At 33.7% G+C, this 14,169-nt stretch overlaps 1 protein-coding gene across 1 annotated transcript in view; it reads left to right on the top strand.

Annotated features, from left to right (window-relative positions):
• The window catches only part of LOC129231211 (aquaporin AQPAe.a-like), a 49,692-nt gene extending 36,968 nt beyond the window's left edge, over positions 1-12,724 (top strand). The window contains exons 2-3 of the mRNA XM_054865467.1: positions 5,181-5,261; positions 12,259-12,724. Coding sequence (XP_054721442.1) covers positions 5,181-5,261; positions 12,259-12,426 — 249 coding nt within the window. The 3' untranslated portion in view covers positions 12,427-12,724. The remainder of the gene's footprint in view (positions 1-5,180; positions 5,262-12,258) is intronic.
• The last annotated feature ends 1,445 nt before the right edge of the window (positions 12,725-14,169 follow it).

Here is a 14,169-nt window from a genome sequence, read left to right as displayed (position 1 = left end):
ATGGCTTTAGTATTGCTCTAATAAAATGATATCTGAGCTTGAATGAGTTTATTTCTGCTTAGAGAGAACAATGGGGAATTATCATTCCAACACAAAACCAGTAACTGCCGCAGTACGTTATTGGCAAAGAAAACAGATTTATTGGTCCCTATTTTAACAAATACACTTGTTTAATACAACGTCTGACGAAGTTCAAGATATCAGAGCCAAACTCTAAATACAGTTAGTTACAAGTGTGAGACTCCTTTGCAGTTCAAAGTTCCAATTTTACCAAAGATTCCACCACACGAACATTTAAAGGACCAACAACAATTTTTATTGGGAATGTTTTTGATCATCCTGTAACGCAAAACCCTAGAAATATCATGAACTAGCTGCCTACAACTATATATATATATATATATATATTGCATACACTTTCGTAAAAATAACAAGCATTTTTACTAAGATACCGGGATTTTAATTTCTTTCAAAAATAGCTATTTATTTCGTAAGTTTTTGACTTACATAACACGCCCCCCCCCCCCCTCCCCCCATCTCACCAAGCTTACAGAATGCTCAAAAACATACATACAAGCAGCACATTGTACTTAAACTTGAAGTACTAACACTGAATATTTGATAAAATGAGCACATTGAAAGACATCAATACTTAACAGCGTATGTATAAACGATAGCAAATTTTTATGTTTCACTATTTTTTAGTCAAGTATACATGACTGTTTAGGAAAAAAACAGTAAAAACTTTTGAGAAATCAGAAAGATATCGATGATCTAGTTTCTTTCAGTAATTCTCGGAAAAGCGATGGATTGTACACAAATTAGAGAAAAAACTTAATTTGTTTTGTGATTTGTGATGAACATTAATAATTTGTGAACAATCCCTCTCGATCCTTCTCTATTTTAACAATCATTAAAATTTCAGCACACTAAAATTCATTTTAATGGACCACTAATGGTCCTAAAGGTTTAATATAACTTGAATGGTCCATTAAAACTTTGAACTCGAATATCTCCTCCAGTTTTGGTCGCAAATGTTTCAAATTGTTTGAGTCGGAATTATTTAATGAAGATTACTTCCCTAAATATAAGTTAGAGGACCTAGAGTCCATCTTAAAATTAGATTTCGCATTTTTTTCACTAAATTTGTTTTCCTCTTCAAACTTTTCATATTTTGTTTTGATCATTTTCGCAATTTGAAATAGGCATCTAGGACAAACGGTTGCAAAAATAGAGGTCTTGCAGGTTAAACGGGGATACGCTGTTTATAGAGAGAGACTAGTGAACTAACAAACTAATTAGTCACAGCTGGCGAATTTTTTAAACTTTTATCCCATACAATGCTGTGACGGGTTAAGTTTTTGTTCATATTTAATTAAATTAAAAAATTGCGATACAATCGTTTACTTTTTATTTAATTCATTCTGCCGAGTTTAAAATTCTTCTGAAAGGTTGTTGCAACTGGCTTCTTTCAAACTTTTACCACCAGCAGCGCCGTCGCGGGAATCGTTGCTAGTTTAAATTGAATAAATATTGCTTTCGGGTTCTTCATTTAAAAGAAGAGTGAAATTGAGATGACGGTTGCCTTTTAAATGAGTGGTATTCATCCTCATGTAAAAGAAGTGCATGACAAGTACTATTCGGCTCGTGCAAATTAATCATTTCTATCCGACTGAAATCCTACCGCTGTAGATGGTAGAGTACCGGGTTTGTGTTTATATAGCAGCTTCGTGAAAAATGCGGACTTATGATGAGTCGATCACGACAGTGCATCGTGAATTTCGTCACCGATTTAACATCCACCTAAATCAGGCTGTTCCCATTTGTTACACGCTTCTACGTAAAGTTCATGCACTTCGTACACGCGGTACATTAATGAGTAAAAAAAAACGAACGGAGCCCATGAATACCACTTATTTCAGCGACATAGTAAATTAAGAGTTGAGACCAACTTCAAAGAACTCTTTCAGAAATTCCTTAATAAAAGTTAACACTTTTGGCTGGATGTTGTTTTCAAATTTGTTAATCAATAAAAAGTGCACGGTTATTTAATAATGTTTAACAATATCTTAAGGTTGTGTAACTTTTTCAAATAGATTTGTTTCACATACGTGTTTATGGGAACGTGTTAACTAATTATCATAAGACTACATGCTACATGTTAAATATTGTTCGTCATGAAGGATAATAAAGTTTTATTTATTGTAAAAATATAGTTTTTTTACGAATTATTTTTTTTAAGTATCTTCTCAATGCATCTTCAATCGCTTTTTTTTTCTTTTTTAAATGAAGGTGTCTTAATGTACCATTTACTTCTTTCATAGTCAAAACACATATTTTAAATTTATATGTTCACACACAAAAATTCAGCCAGGCAACATTGCGATTTGGGGTTGGTTGGCTGCATCTGAAACGAATTGGGAACGATTGAACCTGCCGAATGTAACGTAGCAATGTTCTAGGTGGGACAACCCGGCTACTTACAAAACAGATTCTCACATTGCTAAAACGAAATGATTCTTTCTCTCCTGTACGAAATATTCTTTCGTGTCTAAATTTATGCAAAAAAAGAATTAAACTTTTATATTTTTTCTGATTTCATGAGCAGTTTAACTATTTTGTTGTACTCTTCCGCTAGCTTATGAAGAAGATTCCTTCAAGTCAGCCGTATCAAAAAAAATTTACAAACTCCCATTAACCAGAAACCTCACCTGCAATAAATAGGGCTATACAAAGTTGTTCTACATGGAAACTTAAATCTGAAAGCTTGAAAGAATCATTCAAGCAACTTGATGTAACATGCTTGAAATTTAAATTTGAAATAACTTCGAAAAGGAAATGATGAAGAACTGAATGAACATTTTGATTGCAATTAAGTTAGAAGAATATTCTGCTTGATAATCTCATAATTTGTGTTATTTTAGTACATAATAAACTTAGATTTTTCTTGAGGGGGGGGGGGGGGTTACATTTGACAAGAGAGTTCCAGAAGCGTATATACACATTTGGGGGCCAGTCGCAACGTATTTCTGGGGGCGCTCTTGTCTAAAGTAAACATTGTTTCATGTGAAGTTTTTACCCCTGTCTTTGCGTCGTGGGAGCCCCTCGCAGTTAGGACATTTGCGACATGCACATGGTAAATCAGATACTGAGTTTTACAAATTGCATCCAGGATTTTTTTTTTTTTTTTTTTTATTTGTGAATTGGATCGCTGCAACGTAGAATTCTACGAACAAAATGACTCGTTTACGCTCCAGTTTTCGCGGATGAAGCATACAGTACTGCATGAAAAATTGGCCAAATATTTTCTAATTTATAAATGTTGTCAAATTCCCTCAATCAGCAATATTCAGTTAAGTAAAAGTGAGAAATAAAAAACCTTGCCTTTTATCTTCAACAATTTCACTTTGTCTTTCTTTTATGCTACTTCAATAAAAGCGCATTGCACCTAAATATTTTAGGAGTATTACTCCCTGGTGCCCCGTAATTACCTTTTTTATTCACCTAACGTGATTGAAACTGATGACTTCCTTCTTTGCTTTTGAAATATAATAGCAGAGGGAAAGAGGTAACCATTGTCAGCAGGATGTCCAATTTGTTCCAATCCCAACGAGTACCGCGTCTGTAATGTATCATCAAAATGTGAAACATAAGGACCAGCCATTGGACTAGGACTGTTGAAATCTCCTTCCTCTTTTCGATGTTGGTCGCTTCATAAAAGAAATAATTTTCATAGGTATTCTGGTATTTCAAAACAAGTAACGTTAATATTTTCTTCGATAATACTGGAGGAACGGACATGTGATTGCTTATAAGAACAGTACGCTCCTAATAAAAGCTGAATAAAGTTAAAAATAGAAAAAATATAGCGGGCACTTGTTTTCTGGGGTTTAAAAAAAAACCCTTTTTAATGCAGAAAAAGTTTTGAGCTTCCGACGCTAGCAGCAGTTACCAAAAGTCGTTTCTTTTGACTTTTTGGTAGTTACTGCGTGTTGGAAGCTCTTTTTTTTAAAATTAAGCGGAAGGAAATTCTTTGTAACTACAAAACACATGCACATGCACTATTATATATATATATATATATATGTATCTTTTTTTTTTTTTTTTGCTTCAATAATGTTGTTAGGTGTGTAGTTTTCATTTCTTCCTTGATTAATATTAGTATCATTAGTAGATTAATGGAAGAAAGATAAAGAACTCAAAGATAATACGAACTTTTGACAAAATTTGTAAAATTATTTTAAGATCTCGGAACAATGGTCACATTCTACTCTGACATTTTTTAATTTGAGTTTTGTAACGTCACATTTGTTGTTCTATAGTCCATGGATAGCACTGTTCAAGGAAAGATGGGGGGGAGGGACATTTCCTTGGGGGGGGGGGAGAGGTTGAACTTCTAAAATAGAAGATAACTAAATTTACCAATGAGAGATGGCACTATCAGACATCTCCACTTCCCCAATTGAGACACGAGCTGAAGGGGTTGGAAACTTTCTCCAGTTTCCTGCACTCATAGAAACTAAAATAACTGACACACGGGGCTTTCATGCCCACAGTCAGTGGATCTTTATCGAGTCGGGCACAGAATCCGGGATCTTTGATCCCGGGTCCAATGTAATGACCAATAGTCTCGTCGCAGCCTAACATCACACTAAACCACCAAAAAAATGTTAGCATTTAATTTGTCTTTTTATGATGTCAATACAACCCACCAAGGCAAAGACTTGTTACTGTAAAACCTATCGACACATTCCATTCTTAGTGCGACAGTCATATATTCTCTGGCAAGGATTGTGCAACACCATTTAGTCGCTAATTTTAGCCTTAACTTAGTCCTTTTTATAACGCCAATATGTTCATCTGTGTAACTTAAGATTTCGTTATTTTACAGCCTTTTAATTCACTTTGAACACCTCAATTTATGCTTTCTTGCTATTCAAAGGGGGATGCGGATGTAAATTATATTGCAAGTACTATTTGTCTCGATGGATAGCGTTTAAGCTTTTCATTTTAACTGCTACCGTAAAGGCAGAAAAATATCTTAAATTTAGTTTTAGTCTATTTTGTCGCTGCGACTTAGTTTCTTTCAAGCATATGGTTTAAATACTCAGAAATTAGCTATAATCTTTTGTTTTCATAAATTTCAAGTCTCATTCATTTTCTTTTTTTTTCTTCTCTAGATACGTTACACTGGATCAAGTATGAATACAGCACGTTCATTCGGTCCTGCAGTGATAACTGGCCTGTGGTTAAATCACTGGGTAAGTTTTTAAAAATTAAACCGCAAGAATAACTACATTGCCAAAATTTAAATTTTAATAAAAATAATGCTTCATTTTTTATTTTTTTTCTTCAGTTTTTGAAATTTAATGGAGTTTTTGTCTCTATTTATTTAATTTTTACATTTATTTATTGCGTTCTCATCTGGTTCGTCCAAGTTCTTTAGAAAAATACAGTTAACATTTATGAAACGAATACTTTTGGAAGAAAGTATTAAATATATTTTGCAGTAAGAATTTAAATTAAAACGTTGCCCTTTATGCAAAAAATAAATAAATAAATAAATAATCAACGTTATTGAGGAACAAAGTTTTCAAAATTATTTATTAATGGAAAAACATTCGCATTTTTTATGCTTTATAATGACGCGGAATCAATTATTTATTTACTTTATACAGTGTTCCATATATTACTAAATTTTGCTATATAATAATAGCGATAATAAATAAATAAACAATAAATGAAAATAAAACTTGGATATATTTTTTGCACTTATGAAATGTCTTGATCTTAGTGTAAAATGTGTGTTGGGAAAGCATATATATTTTGCCGTCTTCTCTGACAAGCTAAATAAATGAGCAATGAAAAATAAACTAACTAAGAAGAATACTTGCATCTTGCATTCGGTTTTGTACTTGTTAAAGTCATGCCAAAACATTTCTCCTTCGTCCCCCCCCCCTTTGTACGAATAAAATATATAGGTGAGAGAGCATTTTTCTTGACATGTAAATTAAATATTTTGGCAGTAACATGAAGAAGTTAGTAGGATGTTAAAAAATGGTTGCATAAAGATGGTTTAACGAGTATTAGGGGCTCCCAGCCCCCATAAAGAGACCGAGTTGTCCTTATCTCCTTCATGTTGAATTCTCCATTTTTATGTATTTTTTTTTCTCGGAAATGGCGAAAGATCGGGCTATGAACTTTTATTGGGGTTGGTAAAATGTACTATATATACTTTCATCTGCCATATTATGTGTGAAAATGAAAATTCGTAGTTATTTCTTCATAATCGTTAATAAATTAGCATTTTCGACTATTTTTTTTTCTCTGTAAAATACAAATTATCAATGTATTATCGAGTCCCAGCGTTAAAGTATAAGATATTACATAAATATAAGTTCCATTAGAAAACTGTGCCTCAAAGCTTGCAAAATATTGAGAAAAAGAAGCATGAACATGAAAAAATCAAGTTTTGAGAAAGACGCATGTAAAGATTTCAGTCTTTTTTTTAATAGTGATAAAAAAAAACTTACCTTCAAAAAGTTTTCCTTTTCAATTTCATCGTCACAATCAAAATTTCACATCTGGAATATGTGTCATCATATCTCTCAAAATTAGAGCATAAGTTATCGAATGTGGCACCGTTAATTCCCGAAGACTCATTTGAATCTACACCAGTCTCATCATCCAGGATTAATGATTTTATAATATTCTTACGTTTTCTACAAACTAACTCGTACTTCGTGGCATTCTGAATAGTCTCTAAGTAACTCAAATACTTTTGTAAAAGATTACTTACTAAAGTAAATGTAAAGCAGTTAGCAGTTTATATATATAATACAAGACACACAGGAACTATCAATAACAGAATGCAAGAAACGAAACAAACACCACGAATTCACCTCAAATCTCGCAGCTGGCTGTAAAAAAAAACAACGGAGAACGATATAAACATTCTTCTTCTTCTTTTTGGTGCTTAATTGCACAGATTCGTTTTTTTTTTTGATGAGGACTACAATCTGAGTGTTTTGCCTCCCTTACGCATGATATATTTTTTATTAGACATATAAACAACACATGAAAGAATTTACATCACAAAGAAGGGAAAGTACAACCGGAGCGAGGGTGGGAGTCGAACCCACCGCCTCAAGTGTGCCAACGTCAAGCAGTCACTTAGACCGCTCGGCCACTGAGGCCCCTATATAAACATTCAAAATCTGAAAGAACACTTGCAGTTAAGATTACTGTTGCCAATTCTAATTCTAACGAAAATAATACTACTTCAGCAAAGACAACAATTTAAGGAAAAGCAGTATCTGTGGCGCTTTGACAGAGCAAGAGGTTTTCTTGTACTCGAAGAAGAGACAGAAGAAGAGAGTTTAACATCAACCGTCTCTTTAAATAAGCCACTAAATTGTTAATTGTTAATGGTTTAGAAAGAATTATGGATCGTGGTGGCCTGATCGGTAAGGCATTGGACTTGGGGCCGGAGGGTCTCGGGTTCGATCTTTGCTGGTCGAAGATCCACCGTCGTCATTAATGGTGACTGGGCGACGTTAAATATGCTCGTGGTCACAATGTCCTCCAAGTGAAACGATACCTCTGGGGGGTGCCAGACCAGAAAGTTATTCGGCTCCTGGCCTGGTTCTAAACTCTCGAACTGTCCATAGATGGCACACCCATATATTGTGTTGTCTTCTGAAGGCAAGGTGCCTGCCACGCAGTCCTTCATAGTTGAGGGCCAGAGGTAAAGTTGACAGTTGATAGAAATAATTATTGGGTCTGACTCTAAACTAATGTGGTACATTGTTGGAAAGATTCAACTTTAAGGATGAACTTTAATCCAATTGGGACTTTTAGATTCGCCGTTAACGTTATTTGAGAATGGTCGGTGTAAATTTTGAGGAACTGATGTCATTATTCTAATGGAGACTTTTAGAGAACTTGCTCAAAGCGGAATTTTTTTGAATTGATTGGGTTTAAAAAAGAGAATTTTGATGTTATTTTGAAAATTGTTTTCTCATTCTGCAAGGGGCTTTAGAACAATTTTCTTTATCCAAATATTTTTAAAGAGACTGTTGATGTTATTTGGAAACTGTAACCCTTATGCTAACAGGGATTTTTAGAAACTGAAGTGTTTATCAAATAGGGAATTTTAGGCAGTGGTTTTCTTTTTGTAATAGTTTGGGGAATTATTATCCTAATTCTAATGAGAATTTTTTGGAACTGTTATCTTTATTCTGATGAGGATTTTTGAGGATTCTTTTCCTCACTCAAGTAAGGATTTTGTGGGGACTAATGTCAAGATTGCACTGAGGATTTTTAGAGACTGTTCTTCTAATTCTAAAAAGGATTTATAGGGTCTCTTGACGCTATTTTGGAACTCTTGCCTTTATTCTAATAGCCCTTTTAAATAGGCTTGCCAGACATCTAAAACATTTGACCTGATGGACACCGGAAGGCCTCTCTCTCTGCCCCAGCTTTGCGGGTATTCAAAAGGGTTTTTAGAGTGTTTTGAAGGGTAGTTCGTCCTTAATGCTATAAATAAATGGTTGTTAGTTACGAACCTAAACCAGAAGTAATAATGAATGACTCACGCAAAATTTAAACATTTTATTTCTTACATGTTAATATTTATAAGTTACTTAAGTAAGAAAAAGCACTTTGAACAAGGAATAGGAATGTGAGCCATATTTATATGTACTTTTCATTTTCTAGGTTTTTTTTTTTTTTTTGAGCAATCACGATTGCTTATTGTTCTCATTTGACGGTCCTTGGCGTTGTGGTTTCTTTTTCAGCTTGGACCAGGGGCCTCTGCAGCACCACCGCCTACCGGTCTCCGGTACTGAGCACTGTCCCCCGTTAGCCGCTTTTCCTGATCGGTGGCGTCCGTGTCCTACACACACGCACTTCACACACACGCATCGTTACGCACATATACACTCCCACACACAAGCCGTTACACACATACACACACGCCTAAGTGCATACACACAGGTCTACGCACACACACAAGCCTACACATGCACGCACGTGCGCCTGCACACACATACCCAACTATACACACGTAACCCCCAGGAGGAAGGGCAGGCTTGGGGGGACAGAAGTCGCTTCTAGAAACAATAAATCCAATGAGTACTGTCCTGTCGTGATTGCGAAAAACATAATTTGAATTCAAAATTTCAGAATTAAAATTAATTTCATTCTTTTTTTTTAAATCTTGTTGCAAAAATCTTCACAAACTAATCCGATATTAATTTTACAGGTCAGTGTTACGAAAGACAAAGTAAATATTCTAAATAATCCTTCATCACAGTTAATTATTTTTAGATTTTCTGGTCATTTATAATCAAATTTACCTCTTATTGGGACGTGAAGTAAACCGGCCCTAACACCTCGATCTTGTTTGACAACCGGTACTGTCCCGGTCAAACCTGGCAAGCGTACTTTTAGATATATCTCTACGTTTTCATTAGATTTTTTATGGTAGTGTGTTAGCTTTATTTACAAAGTTTTCTTATTCCAATGGAAGTTATTAGGGATTGAAATCCAAAAAGGACTGTGATCATTATTCTGTCGGGAATTTTTTTTTTTTCAAGCCTGATTGTTGAACGTGAGTATTTGAAAAAACTTTTATTTTCGAGGTAGACCGTGCAAAGCCAGGCGAACAAGCTAGTGTTACATAAATACTTCAACGATAACTGAGACTAAAAAATCAAAATATTTTAACTCATTCGTTGGAGGACATGTCCGGCTCACATTAAATTCCCAAACAGAAGTTTTTTGACCACCAGAAATTCTTCCAACGAAATTTTCACAATCAAAACGCGGATGGATAACAAGGTTATGAGAGGCTCCTGAAAAGACCTCCAGAGAGTGAATTCAAATGTGTCAGGTGGACGTAAAACAATGATAATAGAATCATGCTGCGCTGCTTTTTTTTTTTTTCTCTCACTGAAAAAAGAACAATTTAAAATTAGTAAACAAAGCATGCTTGCAATATACCAGACAGCCCGGTTACCATAGTTCTGCCTTAGCCCTGGCTTAGGGGTGGTAACTTATTGCTAAAGCATGCTTGTTTCATTCATAATAATGAAATAAAGTTGACTAGCTCATAGTGCAAAATTCTGAATTTTTCGTAATGGGTAAAACTGAAATCTGAAAATGTACTGAAATCATTTTCCTACTACAGCAAAAATTGTTTTGATATTAGCATACAGTTATAAATGGCGGTTCCATTAAGTTTATCCATAAGTGTTATCTCCGTTGAAAAAACAGTAATAAATATTGTGCAAAAGTATGCAAGGAAACAGATTTTGTTAATTTATTTTTACTTTAAATATACGTAACATAATAATTTTATTTAGTTTTGTACAAAAATTATACAGGGTGTTCCGTTTTAACCTGCAAGACCTTTAGTTTCACAACCGTTAGTCTTAAATGCATAGACATACTTCCGATTGCAAAAATGTTCGGAATCAGATGCGGGGTTAAGAAAGTTATAAGCAAAAATTAAAATTAGTCAGGAAATATAAAATTTAACTTTTCATATGGGCCTACGTCCCCTAACTTATATTCAGGGAAATAATCTCCATTGAAAAATAATTCCAAAACAAAAAGTTTGAAATTAGTGCGACCAATATTCACCGAGATATGAAACGCAGCGTTATGTGACTTACAAAACTTTTCAATGGCCGTCAATAACACCTTTTAGGGGAAATATAGCGGTTAACAAGGGTTTGAAATTGTATGTGTGCATACTGCATAGACTAGTTTTTCCAATTGATTGAGGTTTTGTAGAGTGCTTTTGCGTTTCATGGCATCAAATTTGCATTTATTTTTCAATAGCAATGAAAATTTTAAATACTTTGTTTTTTTTTTTTTACTTCGACAACCAGCCATTATTCTGAAAGGCCGATAAGTTCCAATCTCATCTTCTGTATGGGCCCTTAAAACTTTGAAATCGAATATCTCTTTGAGTTTTGATCGCACAAATGCCAAATGTTTTGTGTTAGTAATATCTTTCAATGGAGATTATTTCCCTAAATACAAGTTATGGGACCTAGGGCCCGCCTAAAAAGTTAAATTTTGTATTTTTTGACTAATTTTTATTTTTGCTTCAAATTTTCAAAATCTTAACTCTGCATCTGATTTTGAACATTTTTGCAATTGGAAGTATGCACCTAGGACTAACGGTTGCGAAAATAAAGATCTTGCAGGTCAAAACGGAACACCCTGCATATTTTCTTTCTTACATTGTCGCAGCTTTTAATGCTGCCTATAATACAAATAGTATTTGGTACTCGAGACCATTTGTCGCAAAAGAATCAAGTTTCGTGTCTTCAACTTTAATATCTTTTTTCTTGGATCTACAAAAAGTGTTTTTTCTTTAAATATTCATAGTGCCGCTACAGTATTGCCGTTGCATTTTTCTTCTATATCAACGAAAAATAAATTTTCCGATTTTGAAGCTGTTCCATCACAAAAACCAGGTAAAATTTATTTCGAGGGAAACAAAAAATGCTACACAAGAGACAACTCGTTTTCTTTTAACCGATACTTTGTATAAAATATAGTTGATTCCACATATTCCTAATCCTCAGGCGAAAAAAGCATATATTTTCCCGTTATTTGCATTACTTTCTAAAAAAACACTAGAAGTTTTAATATTGGTCAACTTTATCATTACCTCTCATGTTGAAAATGTAATTTATAATAGCTTTTATCTTTCTAGTTTTAACAGCATATCTTAATATTTGCATATTTTTCGTAGCTTGAGATAGCGTAGCAATTTAAGAAATAAAAATATCTTATTTCTTAACTTAGCGCTCAAAAACTTAAACCTTAACGCTTGACAATATTTGTAAGAAATTGCTTTTAATTCTATATATCAAGCAAGCTTGTACACTTACTATAATGCAAACCAAAAAACCTATTTGCTGTGATGGTTGAGAGCAGACATGTGACTGGGATCGTAAAAAAAACTTTACTGGTCGAAAGAAGTCGTGATGTATAAGATCACAGAGGGTTTAATTTCAAAATTCTCTCGAACCACATTTGCCGTAGAAAAATGGCAAGCGGCCTGTTTATTTAAATAAGTCTATCACTATCTATCTATTGCACTTTTCAATATCGGTGGTCAAACAGAATTTCTAAATTGCGAACACGTTTCTTCTTTAGCAAATTCTGTACACAGATTAATTTAATTTTCATTTCACGTGACAAGATAATCTGAAACACTTCTTATTTCTTTTATAGGTGTACTGGGTAGGACCAATTTTAGGTGGAGTGACAGCAGGTCTTCTTTATCAGCATTTCTTTTCTTGCCCACCGCCTGATGCAGACGCTTTGGAAAAAATGAAGCTGCACTGTCTCCTAAGAATGAAAGACAAAGAGCTCATCACTGATCGCACCACTTGCATTTAAAAATCTGCATGGGTTTTTGATCTCAACCATTTTTATGAAGAAAAGTTTTCAATTGTCTTATTTATATGTCTGTAGCATTTGTGTATTTCAATGTCTCATTAGCATTTGATACATATTTTTTTCTTTTCATTTTGACCCTTCAATCTGGAGAAATCCTTTGTAATGATCTATTTTCATGTTTGACTGTTTTAAGATGTGTGGATGGTGAAATGTATTGTTCTTCCTAGTGCTGTTTAATATTTGTATTTGTGTACGTTTTCTTTGATCTTTAAGGAAATAAAAATGAAATTTACTTAAACCTTCACATAAATATACAACATAGACATAGAAAGCCTCTAAATATATTATCTTCTCAATCAGTGGTGCCCAACCTACGGTACATGGGCCACATGCTGCTTTCGAAGGTAATGAAAAGTATTTATTCCTTTTTTAGTCTTAGGAACATAAATTATTTACTCTGTTTATCAGCTGTAACTAATACTAGTTATTAAAAGTTATTAATTCATATTATAAGGTGTATGATATACAGTAGAGTCTCGAAAATCCGAGGTAATTGGGGCTCGCTCCACCTCGGATTACTGAAAACTCGGATTATCCGAAAAATTCAATAGACTGCATAAAGACATGCGCTGTTTACTTCCTTACGCAATGAAAAAGAAATATTGTCTCCTCTAAATATTTATCACTCAAATATCAACATTAATTTATGTTTTAATTATTATTAAACGAGTTTTGATTAGTTTTTTTCTTGATATCTGCATGTACTTGTGTGTAAACTTGCAGATAACCAAAAACTGCCCTTTGATCATCCTCGAATAAGTTTTGTCGCGACATTGGTTTCTATGTGTGTTCTACGTATATTATGTGTGTACCTCACATAATACAAAAACGTTAGTCATAGAAGGATAAAATTTCGTATATACGCTTCGTACAGAGTCAAGTTTTGCATTTCCCTTTTAAATTGCAATCGGATATTCCAAAACAGCTGTTTGTTCGTCCTTTGAGGCAAAACAATGTTTTAATTTCAAGTTTTTTTTTTTTTTTTTTTATTTATTTTTTTTTTTTTATTTTTATCAACCTACTTCCTCCAAGGCATTTCTAAACTTTTCAATTTTTTTTTATTACCTTATTGTACATTGTTAGGGAAGTTCCACATAGCAAAATATTTCAGTTTTCAGATTAAAACATTATTTATCTATATAAAGTATACATTAAACATATCAACAAAGCACCTCGGATTAAGCGGAACCTCGGACTTTTGAGACTCAGATTTTCGAGACTCTACTGTACATTATACACAAAAAAAACCCCCGTAAAAACGAGTTTTTTTCACTGTCTGGAACGAATTCTCAGACGTCTGTATTCCCAATATATAACTATATTAGGGTGGGAACAGAAAATTTAATTACAGAAAACCAATACGGCCAAATGTGCGTTTGTAAAAGAAAAACCAAAGGAGGATTTCTCATTTTATTTTTATTTAAAATGAATAAAATAAGATACGGACGTAGTCGAGGGGAAGTGGGGAGTCTTAGAACACAATTCATTCCTTTTATATCTCCAAAGCTAGCCTAAAATTGCGTTTTTAAAATTTCAATTTCCGTCAAAAGTAAGGAGGAAGTACCCTTTTTCCTTAATATCATCAAAGATGCTATAAAAAATTGAGTTTTCGAAATTTCAATTTCAAAAACTTTCTATAGTTGACAAAAACTTTTCTGTCCTGAACCTCGTGCCTTCCCATAG

The sequence above is a fragment of the Uloborus diversus genome, chromosome 10, assembly GCF_026930045.1.
Source record: "Uloborus diversus isolate 005 chromosome 10, Udiv.v.3.1, whole genome shotgun sequence".
NCBI classification, from domain to species: domain Eukaryota; kingdom Metazoa; phylum Arthropoda; class Arachnida; order Araneae; family Uloboridae; genus Uloborus; species Uloborus diversus.
The sequence above is the reverse complement of the archived record's forward strand: the minus strand, read 5'-3'. Positions and strand labels throughout refer to the sequence as shown.